This window comes from Ricinus communis, chromosome 9 (genome assembly GCF_019578655.1).
Source record: "Ricinus communis isolate WT05 ecotype wild-type chromosome 9, ASM1957865v1, whole genome shotgun sequence".
Lineage (NCBI taxonomy): Eukaryota > Viridiplantae > Streptophyta > Magnoliopsida > Malpighiales > Euphorbiaceae > Ricinus > Ricinus communis.
This window is the reverse complement of record NC_063264.1, coordinates 6,155,310-6,175,404: the sequence shown is the minus strand read 5'-3', so window position 1 is coordinate 6,175,404 and position 20,095 is coordinate 6,155,310. Positions and strand designations below refer to the sequence as shown.

The window sequence follows — 20,095 nt, the reverse complement described above, 5'->3', positions numbered from 1 at the left end:
AGAATATCTAAACCTTAATATATTTATATATAAATATGAGTTAATTACTATTACTGAGATTCTTAATATATATTTATATATAAATATGAGTTCATTATTTTTACAGAGATTTGGACAAATTTATAAGTCTAATATTGTTGTCTAAAAGTAAACTAATTATTAAATAGAGTCATTTATCTCTTAGAGTTCTCTTATCTCTCGTTAATATTTACCATCTTCATACATAGATAAGTCTTTTACATATCTCTTAGCTTGTATTATATAGATATTGACTCTGTAAATACTATCATATGTAACTCAATATCAATACAAATACAACTTTTTCTAAATCTTTTATATGGTATTCGACCCTACAACTAAAGAAAATAACTGATTAAATTATTGATCAAATTATTCCTACATCCGCCACTCTAACCACACCAACAATAGGAGGCATAACAAATTATAGCTTTCATCCCGAAATAACCTTGCTTTTAAGACACAATTCCTTGACTAAAGTTTTAAGTTCGAGTTTTCTTCCCCTCTTTTGTAACTCAAAAAAAAAAACCTAGCATTTTTAGTATTATAATATAAGCCTATTTTCTAAAATTTGATAGAATGATTTATATTATTTTTAATACTCTAGTTTATCTTCTATTTTAAAATATATCTTCTACTAATTCATACAACTAGTCGTCTACCATTGTGTTGCACGATCGTTATTATTATTTCGATTATAAAGTCAAGTTTACAGATACAATTCAATAAATTTTTCAGCTTTTAGTATTAATTTATAATATTTTAAAAAATAATAGCAAAGTAAATATTTTTAAATGTCCTTAATTATTTTTTTAAAATTGATTTGTGCAATAATATAAAAGATAATTTTAAACTATTTATTTATTAATTCTAATATTATATAAATTAGTACTTTTAGTATAATTGATATTACTATTTTTTAGAATTGAAAACTTTATATAATTATAGTGAATATAATATTTAGTAATATTATTTTCTATAAATAGAATCATATTATCTAATTAGAGAACTAATTTATTAGTTAATATAATATTAACTATAAGCCCAGAGAGTTGTGTTCGACCAAGGCACATCATCGGATATTTCTCTATTACATGTCTTTGATTTTTACCGGTGGGCACACGATCCTGATGCAATCCATCAGATGGCATGTTCTATTGTTGTCTCATGCCAAACCATGTTTCAGTTTAGCATCAACAAAATTAAAGTAACATAACAAACATTTATGGGTTGACACGTACATAAATTAATAATGCAATAAATAATAATAATGATGATAATAATAATAAATATTATGACAAATAAGTCATAATAATAATAAAAATAAAATGTAATAATACTAATATTGCTAAAGAAAATAATATAATGAAATAAAATTTGTATTTAATTTTGAATATGACACGTGCCGAGTTTTCTCTAGCTGCTCCTAGGCCTTTGGTGGAGCTGATTGAATCGATGGATTATCTGCTCACAAAAATAATTAAATTAATAAAATATTTCATAATTAATCCCAGGTCTAGACTCCTAAATTTAAACTGCCTAAAAATCTCGACTTGAAATTTCTATCGAAAATTCGGCAGAACATCCGCTAAAATACGGATGTTTACCCTCTGTATCATGGGTCGAAAACCTGCTAGAAACAATTCTAATAATCATCACTCATTTAACAAGAATTGGGCTACCAAAGCTTTATTATTTTTTCCTACTCCGTAATACAACTCAGATCACAAATATTAATTAACAGTGTAACACAAATGTTTATTTCAGAACCAACTCACAAATATTTTACCAGTATCTAATTTAATTTTTCATAACCACGATTATCTCCAAATTGAATAATAATTAATCTCACAAATAAATTCATGTACAATTTAACTATCAATTGAATTAATTAATTATTATTATTAATGGAGGTCACAAAACTGTTTACCGAAAAGTTCATATTGGTATATTTGAATTTTAAAATTAAGTCTAAAAAATTAATTATTGAAAAAATTAAATTAAAAAGATTTAATTTTATATATAAATTCAAGAGAAAAACTGACCATTTGTCCATTTTCACATGTTATTGTCATATATTAACACGTACATATTTACGAATATGACTATTTTCTTTGAACAAGGGCACGTTGAGTTCACGTAAATTGACACATTTCCTTTACTCATTGGCCTAAACATCTCAAATTTTAGTCAACTAAGTAACATAGATTTTTTCTTTACAAAAAATATATATATATTTTATGTTTATAACAAAATTACTTGCACATAGAGTCTATTAAGGTGTTAACACGTTGCAATGGAGAGGTCAAATTCAAGCCAATTAAGGAAATATAATAGTTAAATTTAGTCATTTTTACTAGTATTCTTCCTTCCTCTAGTATTAACTAATTTGCAAAGTCAATGTATTTTTGACATTTCATTTGAATTCTTTTTGTATGCTTAACATAAATAATTTCATAATTAGATCCAATATAAGTTTATGGGGCATGGCATGATTAAAAATAAAAATGGAATGAAGAGAGAAATTGAAGATAAGGTCTTAGATATAAATGTAAATGCGTGTTGAAATTAATAATTCACATATTTCAATGGAAAAAAACATATTGTCTAGCCAACCTTTGAACATAATAAGATATGTTTGTCTCTAGTTACCATGAACCAAATCTAGAAGAACTAGACAAAACCCTTATATTATTTAATAGGTATATGTTGACATAATATAAGATGGAATGGAGAAAACCCAACAAGAAGGAAGAGTAGAGAGAAGATATGTAATGGAAATCACCATCCAATTGTCATCTCTTTGTTCTTGCTTACAGAAAAGTCTATGTTTCAATAATAAATGAATTATGTTTAAGCCAAGTAATACCTCAAACAATCATCTTACTTGAACTAATGTGTTAAGCAAATTCCTTATTCGTAATCATGCTAATTAGCTACAAATGCCACCCATTTCCCAATTTGTTAAAAATATTAACTTAAATGGAGGATACTAAATCCATGACATATTCAATATCAAATATACTAGTTCTTATTATGTAACTTGGGACACATTTAATTATTTTAGCAAGCTATTTTGTGAAGTAACACAACCACCTCTCTTATTTTCATTAAACGAAAATCACTTTGAGCCCATGACTTTTTTTATAAAAGAAAATGATATCAGGAGACAATGCAATGCACTATAAAATCAATGCTAATCACCAAAGAAAGCTCTTCCAATTAAAATAATTAACCATTCATCTACTGGATTTTGGTACTATTACTCGGGCAAAGAGCATGATCATTTGCATAAACAACAGCTCCAAATTTAGAGGAAACCGATGACCATATATATGATACAATAATGATACCCCGCGGGGGAGAAGATGTGTCCATAATGCAAGCAAGCAGATAATTAACAGCACAAAGTAGAGCCAACGGGCCACGATCAACCCCCCAGTCCCCACATCTGGTGAGAAGGGCATTGTTGGATTAGGTGGCCAACCTCCCACCATGGAATCAGAATCCCCACAATCACTGTACCCGCCAGAATTCAAAATCCCTTTTTTATTTATTATTATTATTTTTTTAAGATAATAGTAAAAGAAAAGAAAAGAAAAGATAATAATAATATAATATATCAAATTAGTAGTCATCTCTCTTTGCCTCTTATCTAATTCAGGCCTAATTGACAATTACTTAACTTTAAAAAAATATTTATGCATATCTTAGCCTTTTGTCCTTATTTTGTGTTATAGAAAGAAAGAAAGCAAGAAATTGATTTGTAGTTGAAGAAGCAGTTGCTGCTCTGCTCTCTGTCTCTCAGCTTTGCTTGTTCAAGAAACAAAAACCTGAGCTAAGTTAGGCCAACAGGTACAGTTTAGCTAGCCAGCTTCTCTCCATACACCTTATTCCCTTATAATCAAAGCAAAGCAAAGAAAGCTCTTGTTGGCTTTTCTTTTTCTTAAATTTTTTTTGTGCAGTTGATTCTTGGTCACCATCTGAAACCCAACCTTCACCTTCCTGTCATATTCTTTCCAACCCCTCCAGTCTGCTTCTCTTCTCTTTCTTTAATCATAAAAATACAAACTTTCTACTTACACTTTGGTTCTGTAATTGTTCGGTGTGCTTATTGGTGCCTTTGCTTAAATACCCACTCTAGTTTTTCAAGTTCTGTGTGTGCTTTTGGGAACTTCTTTCTTTTCTTTTCTCTTTTTTTGTTTCAAGTCCTTTGTTAGGTCAAAGCTTTGTTAATAAAGTTCCCCTTTTTATTTGTGTTAAGGTTTGTTTATAGATGCCCTTTTGAGTTCTTGATCGTGGGTTTTAAGATACTCTGTAGCTGGATTAGAAGAATTCCTGGGATTTCAAGAATTAGAGTTAGCCAGGCTTGGCCCCACTGGCCACGGCTCTACCCTGATGGTATTTGCATTTTTGCCTCACTGAATTCTCATGAGCTTCTACGCTTGCAATTAGAATATACTGCCAATCCATTCCTTGTATTTTCCAATACAATATCTGTGATCACTCTACTTGTCACATACAATTCATGCTGCTGTTCATTTTCCAGTCCAACTTATACAACACCTATATCAGGTCATGCTATTTCTTGATTAATAAATAAATCTTTTACATATTTGCAAAACCAATAATCCATATTTGAGCTGTTCAAAGCTCAAATACTGAAGTTCTTATCTTTAAAACATTCCCAAAATGAATACCCGGTACTTCTCCACGCCAGACTCGTTTTGTAATTCGGGTACTGCGGTTTCATTCTCATCAAACTCTGCAGTAGGAGAGAATCGTGGGCCTGTGAGCATTCGGACCAGGTCTGCTCGTGCTCCTCCTGCAACTTTCCTGATAAGAATGGCGATGAGGATATCAAGGGCAAGGTGGTTCACCTTCTTGAGAAGAGTATTTCACTATCAGAATGGTTCAAGATCCAATCTCGGGTCTAATCCTTTCAATTCTAGCACTTGGATGATGCTGGAGTTTATAGCTTTGCTCGTTCAAATCAGTATGACCACGTTCACTCTGGCTATTTCGAAGATGGAGAAACCTATTTGGCCTATGAGAATTTGGATCGTTGGTTATGATATTGGATGTCTCCTTAGCCTGCTGCTAGTCTATGGGCGCTACCGCCAAGTTCATGTTGTTCAAGGGGATAGTTTTGGCCTCTCTGATTTGGAACAACAGAGGGGAAGTGAGGACTCCAGGTATAATATACTTCAAACTACAATCTAATCACATATTTTGTTAAGTTATTTTCCTTATAGGGCTGAATCCCTAATATTGATCAATTTAGAGTTCTCAAATAATTTAAAAGATTCTATAAAATAACCATGAGAAGGCTGTAATAATTAATATAATTCTTGGTGGTTCATTTGGCAAAGCCTAATGTTGCTAAATCATGACTGAAGTTAAAAACTGAATTATTTGCAGAAGAACTGCAGCAATTTTATGTTCAACATTTTAAAAATTATGATAACTTATAAAATGACAGAACTCTTGAACTTGCTTATATGTCCACTGATTCATGTATGCTATAATCAGGTGCACACATTTGATGAACAAGTGTCGGACTTCCCTTGAGCTATTCTTTGCAATATGGTTTGTGATGGGTAATGTTTGGGTGTTCGATTCGCGCTTTGGATCTTTCAACCGAGCTCCAAAACTCCATGTGCTCTGCATCTCTCTGCTTGCTTGGAATGCCCTGAGCTACTCATTTCCATTTCTACTGTTTCTGCTGCTATGCTGTTGTGTGCCACTCATTAGCAGCGTCCTTGGATATAATATGCAAATGGGATCTGCTGAAAGAGGAGCATCTGATGATCAAATTTCCCGTCTACCAAGTTGGAAATATAAAGCTGTTGACACCAATTCAGAGGTTGCCAGTAACATTGACTGCACATCAACACTTGCGAATGACGATCCGGTAAATTTTAGCCTCTTAAGTAAAAAAATTAGCTGATATTATCACAAGAAAAGATGAAATTAGCTGAGATTGCCTCACAAAAATGTTATATGACAACTTAAAATGAGTTTTCCTTGCCTCATGTAATAATTATGTGATGCCTTAAAATGAAATTCCTGCTCATATATATAGTGAAATGACATTGACAGGAATGCTGTATTTGCCTGGCAAAGTACAAAGACAAGGAAGAAGTGAGGCAATTACCATGTTCCCATATGTTTCACCTCAAGTGTGTAGATCAGTGGCTCAGAATCATATCCTGCTGCCCTCTTTGCAAACAAGAGCTGGAGAGATAGGAAGCAATAGAAAGGCTGAAGTTGTTCTAGGCTTTTTCTTTTCTTTTCTTTTTCTGCATTTATTATGTTTGATTATCTTTTATTTTATTTTTTTTTCCTTAATAATTTTTTGAGGCAAGAAATTGTGTATTTTATAATGGTTACTCGAGTGAGTTGCTTGTACAGTGAAGCTCCGGGGTACCCATATCTACAAATACCTGTCTTGAGCATATGCATATGCCAGGAAAATGGAGACTGGAGAGTGCTTTTGTTTCCCAAGGGTAGCTAGAGCACGTTGCTCCTAAAGAATACCAGTCATTTCTTTTTATTTTTTTCTTTTTTTTTAATTACACTGTACTAGATATTTAGAATACATGTATATACACTTAAATGATGCATTAACTTTCAGTATATAGTTTAAGAATTTGTAAAAGTTGAACACAAATGAGTATATTTCTTTTTATGTTTTTCTAAGGATTTTGTTTTTGTGAATTAGTCAATTTGAATTACTCTTTCCACTTTCAAAACAAATTTGTAAATTAGTCTTTCATGTGTAGTTTTTCTCTTGCAATAGATAAAAGACTAAATCTTTTTCATAAGTTGATGGTATCATAAGCTTCAAATATTGTATTAATTCAATTCTCTTTATTGAATCAAACATTAAATCGTTTTTTTTTTTTTTTTTTACTTATTCAGAGTCATTATTATTGTTATCTTTAAATTAATGTTGATGCTTATGTGATTGTCATTAAAAAAAATCATATTTTTTATACATATGTTTAATTGCCAAAATAGCCTTGTACTTTTCATATGTTATTAAATTTAGTATGTAATTATTAAATTTTTAATTTTAATATCATATTTTAATATTGATTCTAATAATAGCTGTAACTAAAATTATTTGCTAAATTTACTAGCGTGAATTTTAACGACAATAAAAAAAATTGAGTTAATATTAGAATTGTTAATTCATCTCTTTACTAAATATATTGTTTTAACGAGTCCGCTGCGAAATGAAAATGACATTTCTACATGCGGATTGATACTAGTATAATTAAGACTGAAAGATACATGTAAAATGACTAATCCAAATAATTTTTACTGATTGTGTCAAAATACTAAATTAAATTACAAACACGTTTATTAATCTGGTTAAACAAATCCACCCATTTAATGAATTAAATTTTTAAAAAATATATTTAAAAATAAAAAACTAATTATTATAATTTTAAAAATATATTTATTTAATTATAAAATGACTCAAATTTGAATTATAATTTTAAAATATAATTATATCTTTATAAATAATAAAATTATTATATAAATATATGAAGAGAGAAAATAAATGTTTTTAAATGTATTTATATGTATCGTGTATATCTGTTAATTTATGAACTCGTTGAAATAAATGTGTTGATTCGTATTACTTAAGTGTTAGACATGTCGATAGTTTAAACTTTTTTTTTCTGTATCATAAATGGGTTGATCGGTTTATAATCCGAATCTATTTATTTTAAATTTAAATTTATTTAATTATGTATCATAATTCGTTTAATAAATTAATTGTTAAAAATTGTTAGCCCCAGTATCATAGGCTAACTTCAGGGTAAATAGTAATTTAGGGTCTAGGACAAATAGTAATAGTAAATAAATATAAATATATTTAGAGAAAGAGAAAATATGTAAAATGCACTCACAAGTCCAAACGGGTGGCTTATAATCATACGACTAAGGAAAGGCGCAGACATGATCAGCAGATATGCTTTTAAAATATTGCACCTCATTGAAAATGGCGCTTTTTATTCTTCGAACTCAAAACATCTCTCAGTAGTCAAGAATCAACATTTCAAGATTCAGAATTGTTCTTCAAAAGCGCTACGGAACCAATAAAAATGACCGATCCAAAATCGAAATTCTTGGAGGTTTATTCTCTCTTGAAATCACAGCTACTTAATGACCCTGCTTTTGAATTCACTGATGATTCTCGTCAATGGCTCGAGCATGTATTTCACTCTCTCTCTCTCTGTGTTCTTTATTTTTCGTTTTATTATGGGTGGTTTTTATTTTCTTTCATTAGCTTTTTCTTGGTGTTAATATGTACAATTAGTTTTCCTTTTGCTAGTTTTCAGCTTCTGTGATTACAATATTGTATTTGATGCCTCGAGTGATAGCTCTTGTTAATGGTAGAGTTGAAAATTCATTGCTAGAATAGCTTTTAAAGCTTTTACTGGACTTTGCAGCCTTTTGGACTATTCATTAGTTGCTTGTGGAAGTTGTTGTTCAATAACTGAGCTTGAGGTTGTGATTTAGTTATGAGCCCGTATGGAGACTGAAGATTGTGCAATTATGCTATATTAGAGCAGATCTATTAGGGTTGCACAAGCAGGGAACCATGTTATAGCACTGTACTAGTAATTAACTTCAGTCTATTAATCCATATATTAAATTGGATCTTAAGATTATTACCATCATAACGTTACACTTGCCCTTATTTAGAGACGTTGACTATTGATTCATTTAAATATTGTATAGATGGGATAGAAGTTTGGGATTATTCAAGTTTAGAACTCACTTTTTTTGTTTCTGTCTGTTATTTAAATTGTGGAAACTAGAGATCAAAAGGTGAGATTGAGATAATCAGCCTGGAAGTGTGAGACTTATGTGATTCTGAATTTATATCAGAGTAGAACTGTTTAAGTTCCACAAGCAGGCATGCATTTAAGAACATTGCAGTAGGTTGAGTCTAAATCGATTAGTGATATTCAGTCTCATGATTATGTTATCCTAACTGGAGAAACATGATTGCTAATCATTCTCAAGGGATTGCCTTTAATATCTTCCCATCTTTCATATAGTTTCCAAATGCTTGTGTGGTCTAACCTAATGCTGATAAATTCCAACCTTATTGCTTTATATTTTGTCATGTAGTAGATGCAGCTCATAAAATTAAATTGAATTTAGGCTCTTTGTGTACTTGTGAGTGCATATTTTTCCGTCTCCCTTCAATTTTTGTAACTTCAATAACTTATACTGCTTTGCTCCGAGTATGCTGTGAAGTTTTCATGCCTTAATTATGCTTCTGTGCCTGTTGTTGCAGATGCTGGACTATAATGTACCTAGAGGTGCGAAATGTGAATGTTGCAACTTACTATAGCTTCTCTCCTTCAAGGAAGAGGTAGCATCAAAGACTATTTTATCAATTTTCCAATTTTTCTGGTTGTATCATTGGCAGGAAAGCTCTACCGTGGATTGGCTGTCATTGACTGCTACAAGGCACTTAAGGAAGGAGAAGAACTAACTGGTGATGAAATTCTCCTTGCTAGTGTGCTTGGTTGGTGCATGGAATGGGTATGATTGTGGAACATCATTTATGAGTTTGGTTGAGTCATTCTTACCACTAGCCATAATTCACTATTTCTTGTATGGGGATAGTAAATAGTAACCCTTTTGGACACCAACTCTTCCAGCTTCAAGCATGTGCAGTGGTTCTTGATGACATTATGGATAACTCTCATACACGCCGTGGTCGTCCTTGTTGGTTCAGACTAGCAAAGGTCACAATCTCTTCTCTTCCATTCTACAACAAGAGTCCTTGTTATGTTTCTATTTCTTGTAATGCTTTGTGGATTAGCAGGGCACTGATGTGGAATTCTAGATCATTATCTTTCCTTTTTTTTTTTTATAGGTTGGTCTTATTGCTATAAATGATGGAATACTTCTCACCAATCAATGCCACAGAATTCTGAGGATGTATTTTAGAGAAAAACCTTATTATGTTGACCTGCTGGATTTATTTAATGAGGTAGTATAAACTTAATGAATTACTGTGGCAGGGATGATTTGTTTCTCCTTCTACTTAGAATAATCAAGAACCAATTTTTCATTACAATCATGTTTGGACAGGTGGAATTCCAATCATTCTCTGGAGAAATGATAGACTTGATTACAACTCATAAAGGAGAGAAAGATCTATCAAACTACTCTTTGTCACTGTAGGTGTTAAAATATAATGGTTGTACTTTTTACAATATTTAGTTTGTAAGCAAACAGCTTTACTTATTCTGTTTTTTGTTTTCATACAGTTATCATCGCATTGTTGAGTATAAAAGTGCTTACTATTCAATTTACCTTCCGGTGAGTAGCAATTATTTCATATATGCATTTCTAGGCTCTAGCTATTTTCCTCAGATTAAGTCACATTTTATGAAAATATATACTCTATTATAATGCCTTGATGAAACTTTATGCTTGATTTTTATCTTTTTTTTTTCCTGTAAAGTACATAAAATCCGTTCATCTGTAATGCTTAGTTGTCAACCATCTATGAATAACATTCTTCTAATTTTGGCATGTGAGCTTCCTTTTAAGATGCACTACTTGTCTAAGACTTTGTTGAACCAGCTTTTATACTTTCTCAATTGTGATAGCTGTATATGCCCAGGTTGCATGTGCATTGATTTTGGCAGGTGAGAATCTCGAGAATCATGCTGAAGTGAAGAAGATCCTTATTGAAATTACTATCTATTTCTCTGTACAGGTGATTCCCTATCCCAAAAGAACTTTCTCTTTTCTTCATTGAATTTACAGGGAAATATAGTTTATGATCTCTAGAAGCATACTTCTATTCTTGCTGAATGATCAATGTTCATTTTTCGACTGTAGGACGATTATCAAGACTGCTTTGGAGACCCCAAAATAACTGGCAAGGTAAGTTTATCAGACTTGCTCAGCTTGTACCGACACTTTGTTTGCTTTATATCTGTTGTACTTCTCTTGTTAAGTAATTGGATATAGAACTTCATTTGTGCTTTTCTCTTTTATTAGGTTGGAACCGATATTGAAGATTGCAAGTGCTCTTGGTTTATTGTGAAAGCTTTAGAACTTGCTGATGAAAACCAAAAGAAAGTTTTATATGTAAGCAAGATAGTTCAGCATTCCAATGTTTCATGATAATCTGCTATAACATGCATTGAACTGATTATTCAAAAATTCATTCTCTATCTAGGAAAATTATGGGAAAGCAGATCCAGCCTGTGTCGCGAAAGTGAAAGAAATCTATGAAGTTCTTGATCTTCAGGTTAGTGTTGATGCCTTCAGTTTCTGCTTTAAATTTTAAGGACATATATTGTTACTCATAGAAAACGTAAGCGCACTGTGACTCAGAGTGAAGATTATATTCAGTTCTGCATTGCCATTACAACATACTGACTATGAAAGGAGTTAATCTATAAACAAACAAGACTAGCTTTTTTTTGCTCTGAACACTTGCTGTTTGTACTACCCACAAACAAAGGTATCCTTGCATGCAGGGTGTATATACAGAGTATGAGAGGGAAACTTATGAGAAGCTGACAAAGACCATTGAAACTCATCCTAATAAAGCTCTAAAAGCTTTGTGGGGAAGATTTACAGGAACCATATGGACAGTTGATAGAGCACGTAATCCGGACAGAGCAGTCGAGAATTGAGATACATTTATTTGCAGCTGCTACCTGCTAGCATTTGGGTTCCTTGTCAACTTTGTGATTCTCTTGTTTTGCTGTCAAACGCGTGCTCCACTGCTACATAAGTTGCCTGTCAATTTTGGTGCTGTGAAGTCCTGAATTTCTTGAACTTTATTTTTCTTTCCCTAAAATGATAGTGCTTGGACATGAGAGCTCCTGTTCTGGCAATAAGATGAGAAATTTATAGGGTCTGGTTATATACTTGTCAAAAAGTCCAAAGGCTTAGAATTGTAGTCATTCACCAAAAGTAGAGTAAAATTTCTGCTTAGCACTCACTGGTTTGTTATTATAACTTTAGAATTTGTATTTCTTTCTTTTTTGTTCTTTTTTTTTTTTTTCATTTTATTTTAATACCAGAATCTTGTGTGATGTTCAACTCAAACTATATATGATCTTAATAATATTATGATCTTCTTTTTCATTATCGTTGAAATAATAATAAAAATGATAATATGCAGTATAATTAAGGACCAAAAGTATAATTAGCTTTACTAATTATGCTTAATTAAGTTACTTCAAAAACATATTTAACTCCCACATTAATTTAGCATCCAATCTATTTATCTATTTTTTCCTGCCAAATAAAATGTGAAAAACTTATAATATTAGAAACTATATCATTTAAAATTAAATATTAAGAATTAAAAATGAATAAGTAATTATATTATTATTTTTCGTCCATTATAAGGGTTTGTATTAATAAGAATTTATCACTGTTAAAATAAGCCTATAGAGACATGCCACATGGAGAATAATTTACGAGACCTCAAAAATTAAAAATGTTAAGTGAAATTGAGAAAAAAATAAAAATAAATGAAAGAGAGAAATTCTAGAAACTTAACAGACCGTACGGTTGAAAACATATGGAAAGAAAAAAAGAAAAGTCCAAAGCGGCCGTCTTTGTCTACGTTCTTCGCCTCTGTTGTCGATCGAATCAGTAACTAGGGTTTGATGATTCTGAATTCCATCGTCCCCTGAATCAGTATTCCAATTCAATTATCAAATTAACTTATCAACGTAATATGGAAGCAACCACCTCCGCTGCAGCCGCCGCCGGAGGAGGAGGAGGAGGACCGGCGCCGTTCTTGTTGAAAACATATGACATGGTGGATGATACAGCGACGGATGATATAGTATCCTGGAGCTCCGCAAAGAACAGTTTTGTTGTATGGAACCCTCCAGAATTTGCAAGGCTCCTCCTTCCTACTTATTTCAAGCACAATAATTTTTCTAGCTTTATTAGACAGCTTAACACCTATGTAAGTTTCTATCTTTGTCTTTAATTATGTATATAATTGTATCTTCTTCTGCTGTTTCTAGATATATGGTGAATTAGGAGTAAATAGAAAAATTTAGCTCTGTATTGGATGAATATTTTATTATTTTATGTTTGGATCAACTCAAATCGTTTGTGAATTCTTTTTTTTCTTTTTTTTGAGATATGTTTGCAGTTTTTGCTTGTCAGAATGATGCAAGAGCCTTTTATATTGACAGAGATTGTTGAGGTTCCAATTAAGTTTTGACCCTTTTAGCTTGGATTTTTATGGTTCTTGTGGCTAAATTACTTCGTGCAACAATTCTTTTACTGTTTTTTCCGTGTCAACGGACCACATCTTGATCGTTTTTGGTAATTCAACCTGCATTCTTCGCTTTTGGAAAGAAAAATTCCCATTTGGTGCTATTCTGATAATTGGATTTCTTTCTTTGATGTCTTGGCTCTTGCTATCATTCCTTTCCTTTCTTTTTTTATTTTTTTATTTTTTGACTTTTCCTCACTTATAGTGGTGGTGGAATTTGTCTTATCATTTTGCTCTTCCCTCTCCATTTAGTAGCCCATGGATATTGCTCTTTCGCTTTGCAATTTGCTTTATGCTTATAATATGCTCAGTACTGTGTAATTGATGACAGGGATTCAGAAAGATTGATCCTGAGAAATGGGAATTTGCCAATGAAGATTTTGTGAAAGATCAAAAGCATCTTCTTAAAAATATTCACCGAAGGAAACCAATTCACAGCCATAGTAACCCTCCGGGTTCGGCAGTGGATCCAGAGAGAGCAGCATTTGATGAAGAGATAGATAGGCTTACACATGAAAAGGCCACACTTGAGGCAAATATTGTTAGGTATAAGAAGCAGCAATCAGCTGAAAAGCTTCAGTTGGAAGATCTGATGCAGAAGGTGGATAGCATGGGGCAGAGGCAGGAAAAATTGCTGGCTTTCTTAGAGAAGGCTGTTCAAAACCCCACTTTTGTTGAAAATCTTGCTCAGAAAATTGAATCTATGGGTTTTTCAGCATATAGTAAGAAAAGACGACTGCCTCAAGTTGATCACTCAAAGTCAATTGCAGAAAATAGCTTTGTGGGCAATCACAGTATCACTAGATCTGAGTTTGGGAATGTTATCCATCAAGATTTCTCTAATAAGCTAAGACTGGAATTGTCACCTGCTGTTTCAGATATTAATTTGGTCTCAGATAGCACGCAGAGTTCTAATGAAGATGGAGGAAGTCCGCAGAGGAAAATATCTGGAGGAGACCCAAAAGATGCACATCCAAGAACGCCATGTCTACTTTTTGCAGCTGAAGCAACATTTGAGCTTTCAGATACTGGGACATCTTATACATATAAAATGGATCCAAATTTCCCAAGAAGAGTGACAGCAAATGAAACTCCGGAACTGCATTTGCTGCAGCAGAATTTGAGTTCCAATGAAGAAGTTGACGGCCATATTTCTTGTCATCTAAATCTAACTCTGGCATCTTCTCCACTTCAAATCAATAGGACTCCTTATTCGGCTAGAATGCCTGAACTAGGTCAGGAAATTTGCACATCTTCAGAGTCGAAGTTTAATGAGAATGGTAAAGAATCTGATGCGAGGGTTACTTTAAAAGAGAGATATGCAGGTGAAGGGAAGACAATTTTATCTTCCTCAAAGGAGGCCCCGAATAATAATCAAGGGCCTGCAGCAGCTCCACCTCGAGTCAATGATATATTCTGGGAACAGTTCCTTACTGAAAGACCAGGCTCTTCTGACAATGAAGAGGCAAGTTCCAATTATAGGGCAAATCCATATGAGGAGCAGGAAGATAGAAGGTCAGGCCATGGAGTGCTAAGACATACTAAAATTGTGGAGCATCTCTCTCTATGAGCACCATTGTTGTAAAGGATTGTGACAGGTTTGTAAAGTTATCTCCTTGTACTTCCACTCATGGGAAAATCACTGCATTTAATAACAATCAATGATATAATTATATGTAAAGCCATCTGTCTTAATGCTGAAATGCCAATGTTTCTGGTGGTTGCCGTTAATTTTCATATCCAAGTGCGATTGTTCATACAATATAATTATATTCATATGGATATGGAGGACCAATATGAGGTTATAATCTAAAGATTTTTAATGGTAAACATTTGGCAAGGGCTAGTCTGCCATTGGATATTTCCTTCACTGTACTGAACCCATGACATACTAGCTTTATCTTTTCTTTCCTTTGCTTGATATATATATATAGTTCATTAACATTGACCCCATGGGAATTATCATTAAGAAGGGAACGTTTTTAATGTCTATGCAGCATGGTCGAGTTAAAACTGAGTTATGTTGTTCACTATCATTTAGTCAGGAAACTCGAGGCAGAGTCTTACATTCTTCCCGCAGTAAAGACCTTAATATCCCTGCCATCTCTTCACTTTTCACCACCCAAATCAAGCTTTCGAAGAGTCAAGCCACCATTCACCAAACTTAGCAGTGTAATGCAACACTCATTCACAAGATAGATGACATATTTGCATATTTGCTTGCTACAACCCCTTGGGTATTGCAGTGAAAGTGAGTTTCCTCCTAGGTTCTGCTAGGTTGTAGGAACATGGTAATTCGGATAGCCTGTCCTTGTACGTCCTCTTGCTAGGCAACGTCAACCTACTACATATATAGTTCGCAAAAGGAGCAACATATGAAAGAGGGCAAAGAATCACTGCCCAACATGTTCAAAGGCTTAAAAAACTTAAGGCGCTAGTTTCCGCTGATGTGTGCTCAATGTAAAGCTTGGTCAGATGGAATTACTTGTAGAAGCTTGTTTGGTTTTTCATGGCAGTATAATTTCCTTACACTTATGCCTAGTTATTGTTTACAATGAGGTGATTAACACATTTTGAGGTGGCCAATATGAAGCCACACATTTAAAAGTATCTGGTCCTTCAAAAAGCAACAGAGGAGGGAATCTAAGTTTTATCATTCTAGTTGTCTGTTGGTTTTTATTTGTATAGTTTTGTGGTATACACTGTATATTCATATATAGAGGAGAACATGGTCATCACAACTGAGTGACATGAAATTGTTGATATAGATATTTTTCACCTTATAAATAGATGGACTCGAAATACTATTTGATTGGGAGCGATTGTGCCGCAGGTTATCGATTTAGAAATGAGTTAGGAAGGGAGTTTCACATTTTCTCTGAAATGAATTTCTTGTTAGTTAGTTCTTAACCCACAAATTGGACAATTTTTTTGTTTTGAAATGTCTATATTCTGGAAACATAAAGGTAGACAATAAGAAAATATTGAACTCTACCTTTTTTACCTCTTTTTTCTTCTTTATTCTTTCCATACATATGTTTGTTACATTCACTTGATGTGTTAAAAAGAAAAATCCCTCAAATGCATAATCTATCATATGATATGTGTGATTCAAATTTTGGTCTTCTTTTTCTTTTATTTTTATTTAAGAAAAGAAGAAAAAAAAGATCAAATTTATGTCACTCTTTCCGTTTTTTGATTGGCTTCACATCTGACTGAAAAAGAATTTCCAAACTAGTTAGTGTTTGTACTTTGGATTGGGTGTGAACCTGGATGCCAAAAGTCAAATTTTGTACACAAGTATATGAAGATGATGATGATGATGGTATAATCCTAACCTGTTGAAAAATGTGTCGTCTTTTCTATATGCTGTAATCCTCAATGATTTGCAATGAACTTTCCTATCAGAAAGAAGTGGCTTTCTTTTCCCTCTTGTTTCTGTAAAGGGGTTTCCATTTAAGGCTCTGTTATGCCATCTTTCACATGCAATCCATCCCAGTAAACCATTTCAAAAATATCCTTGAAGAAAACTTATTTTATTTTATTTTTTTCTTTTTAAGGAAAGGCAAGCTTCTGTACATCTTCAATGGGTGAAGAATTAAGTGCGGTTAAGTTCAAATCATTAATTTGGTCAAGCTGCATAAATGTGTGTCAAAAACAACCATTATAATGTTGGAGACAAACATGTGATTCTTTTTTGGTAAGAGGCATAAATGGATTTTGTGGACTGCCCAGGAGAAATTAATTTTTTAAAAGAGAGAATTTGAAGGTATCCAACTCAGGGTTTCTGTTTTTGGTAAGCAAAGCTCTACTTAGTTCAGAAGTTGAGGTTGGAGAAATCAGTTATTGTTATTTCTTACCAGCTTTATTATTCCACATGTTATATCTTTTTATTTATGACATAATTCACCTATTATGGAGTGCCATGAAGAGGAAAATGTATATTAAAGAGAATGGAAATGGAAGAAAATATTTTTACTTTAGTAATCATTAACGAGAAGAGTGGATTTAACTAATTTTGAATTTTTTATTATAATAATAGAATTAAAGAATAATTAATTAGATAATAATATTATTTTTTATGAGTTAAAATTTTTAATATTTTAAATTAAAATATAATTAATTTCGATTTTTACAAGTAGAATAAAGAGTAACTATTCTCATTTAATTCCCTTTTTAAAAAAAAATTATTAGCCAAATTTATTTTATCTTTTTAACTCCTTTCCATTCGCGTTAAAAAATAAAATAAAAATATAATTAATTATTCTCCATCCATAAAAATAAAAATTTAAACTCAAGAGATAAAAATTTAAAAAGAAGATTTAAAATTTTATTTATTAATAATTTAATAGAATGAAGTATTCTCGTCGTAAAAGCGAAAACCAGCAATAGTGTGCGAGTGAATAAAAAAAGAAAAACCTCCTCACTTTTTGTTTTTTCACCAAACAAAAAAGTGTAGAGAGAGACCACCAAAATTAGATCTGATTAGAGACAGACAAACAACAACGACCAATAAAAAAAACAAAAAAGAAAGAAATCTTGCAATTTAAAACAAAAAGGCCAACCCGAAAGGCTTCCCCAAATAATTACACCCAACCGATGCTTCAATTGCAAGTTTTACATCAAATATCAATTTTACCAACAAAACACACCAACCAATGGCGGATCAATTTTACAAGTGTGTGTATCTCTTTATTTTATTTTATTTCATCAAATTATATTCGTTTAAATGCATTAAAGTGGCACACTTTACTTTATTTTGGTTAAATGGCTCTATTTTTAACTTTATTTATTTAAAAAAATATTAAAGATACCCATACTTTTTTATTTTTTAATTTACGAAATTTTTTATTTTTACTGTGTTAAAAAATTCAAAATACAGTTTTTTACTTTTTTTTAAATTATGATTTTAATTTTTTCTGTTGTTTTTAATAAAATAACTGAAAAATAACAGCACCGTATATTTTAAAAATAATATTTTAAAAAAGATTATATGATAAAAAAGATATTTATTTTAGTTTTAAAATCCATTGATATTTTTACGATCCACAAGTTTATATGAACTTGGAAAAGCTTCATTATTACACATCAATTAATTAAAAATAAAATATTTGATATAAAGATTATAATATATTTAACTAACTTTATAACTTCATTTTAATAAATAAGTTTAAGTACAATTCTATATAATTTTCATAAATTATTTTATATCTAATTTTAGTTTATGAATTAGCTCATATATATTAACAAATCAACTTTTTATAATTTTAATTTGGTTCAGTTTAAATAAATTTACATCAAATTAAGTTTTTAGTAGCAAAAGGAGGCATACTAGTATCAACAACCATTGCTAGTATGATTCCAAGGCATTAGAGCTATAAAATACAAGAAGAAATTTGGAGATCAAATTATATTTTTTTATTAATTTATATTCTTATTTACATTAACTTATAAAATACAAGAAGATTTTAGTATAATAAATAAAATATAGGGGACAATTTATATATTGCACAAAAAATTAGAGAATAAATAGTATAAAACCAAATTTAATTAACGATTTTTTAATAGAAATTTTAACGAAATGAATTTTTAATATAAAATTGTAAAATAAAAAAAATAAAAATATATATATTTTAAGTGTCAGCAGATAATTAGCATAATATAAAAAATTATATAGGGTAAATAGTAATTATTCAAGAAAGAAGGACAACATGATATATAATATGATAAAACACCATGATTATAGCTTATGACACTTTAACATGTACCAATATTTCTCATCACATGCCAATATTACTATTGCACTAGGTTTGATTGTTTTTATCACGAAAAGATTTGTGGGACATTTGTAGGTTTTGTTCCCCAAAATTTTTGGACAAAATTGGAGCCTATTTGGTAATTGGAAGCAATAGAAACAAAGTGACCCTCAAATTTTATAACCAAAACTCTTAACATAAATAGTTTCATTTAACTCCAAATGATGTTATTTTTATATTATATATGTATTTTAGTTTCTAATAAAAGTTTATTGATATTTTAAGATGATTAAAATATTACGATTTTAAATCTAATTTGAATAGTAAGAGTATTTTAGTATTAAATAAATCCGCCGAGTCTTTTCATAAATTAAAAAGAAAACAAAGTTAAAGCTGAAACCCACGAGCAAAAAGGGCACAAAGCATGTCCATGGATTACTACAGAACAAGTTTCCATGATAATGGTGGGTCGGTCCCTCTCATTTAATCAGAAATACCCACATATGCCCAATGTCTTCCCCATTTATTTGAGAAATTCACTCTACTCTCACCCTCTGCCTCATTTATTTCCCCAATGTTTTATTTATTTAATTTGGATCCTCCTCTCTTCAACCTCCTTACATAAGTTGCTCTGAATTTATGGTTCAAAATTGTCTGATGTGGTTATACAAATTTCCAAAATATATATACATAGTTATTTCAACTCATTTGGTAACATCTACTCACTAATTGAGTTCATTGCTGATCTTCACAATTCAAGGCTAATTTCATCTTTTTCTTTTAACAAAGAATTCTATTTAACGTGTCTGATTATCAAATGCGTGTTTTGAATTACCGGCGAGTGTTGAAAAAAATAAATTTAAATTTTTTAATTTTATATATTAATCTTTCATAAATTATTTTTTTAACAGAAAAACCAATTTAACTGTTTTTCACAAAAATAATTCTGAAAATTCAAAGAATTAAATATGAAACAAAAATTAAATTTTAGAAAAACACTTTTTCATCATAA

General features: G+C 31.3%; 3 protein-coding genes across 6 annotated transcripts; all 3 read left to right on the top strand.

Moving 5' to 3' along the window:
• Positions 1-3,742: 3,742 nt before the first annotated feature.
• On the top strand, positions 3,743-6,720 carry LOC8286886 (E3 ubiquitin-protein ligase At4g11680). Its single transcript, XM_002522755.4, has 3 exons — positions 3,743-5,213; positions 5,551-5,932; positions 6,121-6,720. The coding sequence occupies exons 1-3, from the start codon at positions 4,711-4,713 to the stop codon at positions 6,265-6,267; spliced, it is 1,032 nt and encodes a 343-aa protein (XP_002522801.2). The 5' UTR covers positions 3,743-4,710; the 3' UTR covers positions 6,268-6,720.
• A 1,246-nt stretch (positions 6,721-7,966) lies between these two features.
• LOC8286887 (farnesyl pyrophosphate synthase) lies at positions 7,967-12,171 on the top strand. Of its 2 annotated transcripts, none has more exons than XM_025158021.2 (12): positions 7,967-8,249; positions 9,344-9,368; positions 9,479-9,594; positions 9,714-9,800; positions 9,932-10,048; positions 10,150-10,238; positions 10,329-10,380; positions 10,688-10,783; positions 10,909-10,953; positions 11,071-11,160; positions 11,252-11,323; positions 11,540-12,171. In XM_025158021.2, the coding sequence occupies exons 1-12, from the start codon at positions 8,139-8,141 to the stop codon at positions 11,573-11,575; spliced, it is 936 nt and encodes a 311-aa protein (XP_025013789.1). In that variant the 5' UTR covers positions 7,967-8,138; the 3' UTR covers positions 11,576-12,171. The 2 variants fall into 2 exon arrangements, with proteins under 2 accessions (XP_025013789.1, XP_002522802.1); XM_002522756.4 differs by having other exon boundaries at positions 7,972-8,249; positions 11,556-12,171.
• A 358-nt stretch (positions 12,172-12,529) lies between these two features.
• Positions 12,530-17,104, top strand: LOC8286888 (heat stress transcription factor A-5). 3 transcript variants are annotated; one of them, XM_015721543.3, is made up of 3 exons: positions 12,530-13,009; positions 13,659-14,925; positions 16,888-17,104. In XM_015721543.3, exons 1-2 carry the CDS (start codon positions 12,773-12,775, stop codon positions 14,895-14,897), a joined length of 1,476 nt encoding a protein of 491 aa, XP_015577029.2. In that variant the 5' UTR covers positions 12,530-12,772; the 3' UTR covers positions 14,898-14,925; positions 16,888-17,104. The 3 variants fall into 3 exon arrangements, with proteins under 3 accessions (XP_015577029.2, XP_048235161.1, XP_025013787.2); XM_048379204.1 differs by lacking the exon at positions 16,888-17,104 and adding an exon at positions 15,369-16,094; XM_025158019.2 differs by lacking the exon at positions 16,888-17,104 and adding an exon at positions 15,325-16,094.
• The last annotated feature ends 2,991 nt before the right edge of the window (positions 17,105-20,095 follow it).

Bases quoted from the DNA above. Each gene is read 5' to 3' on its own strand.
- LOC8286886 (XM_002522755.4), top strand. From the start codon at position 4,711: ATGAATACCCGGTACTTCTCCACGCCAGACTCGTTTTGTAATTCGGGT. The intron at 5,214-5,550 runs GTATAATATACT...TGCTATAATCAG, and splicing joins AGGGGAAGTGAGGACTCCAG to GTGCACACATTTGATGAACA. The intron at 5,933-6,120 runs GTAAATTTTAGC...TGACATTGACAG, and splicing joins CACTTGCGAATGACGATCCG to GAATGCTGTATTTGCCTGGC.
- LOC8286887 (XM_002522756.4), top strand. From the start codon at position 8,139: ATGACCGATCCAAAATCGAAATTCTTGGAGGTTTATTCTCTCTTGAAA. The intron at 10,784-10,908 runs GTGATTCCCTAT...TTTCGACTGTAG, and splicing joins CTATCTATTTCTCTGTACAG to GACGATTATCAAGACTGCTT. The intron at 10,954-11,070 runs GTAAGTTTATCA...CTCTTTTATTAG, and splicing joins ACCCCAAAATAACTGGCAAG to GTTGGAACCGATATTGAAGA.
- LOC8286888 (XM_015721543.3), top strand. From the start codon at position 12,773: ATGGAAGCAACCACCTCCGCTGCAGCCGCCGCCGGAGGAGGAGGAGGA. The intron at 13,010-13,658 runs GTAAGTTTCTAT...AATTGATGACAG, and splicing joins TTAGACAGCTTAACACCTAT to GGATTCAGAAAGATTGATCC.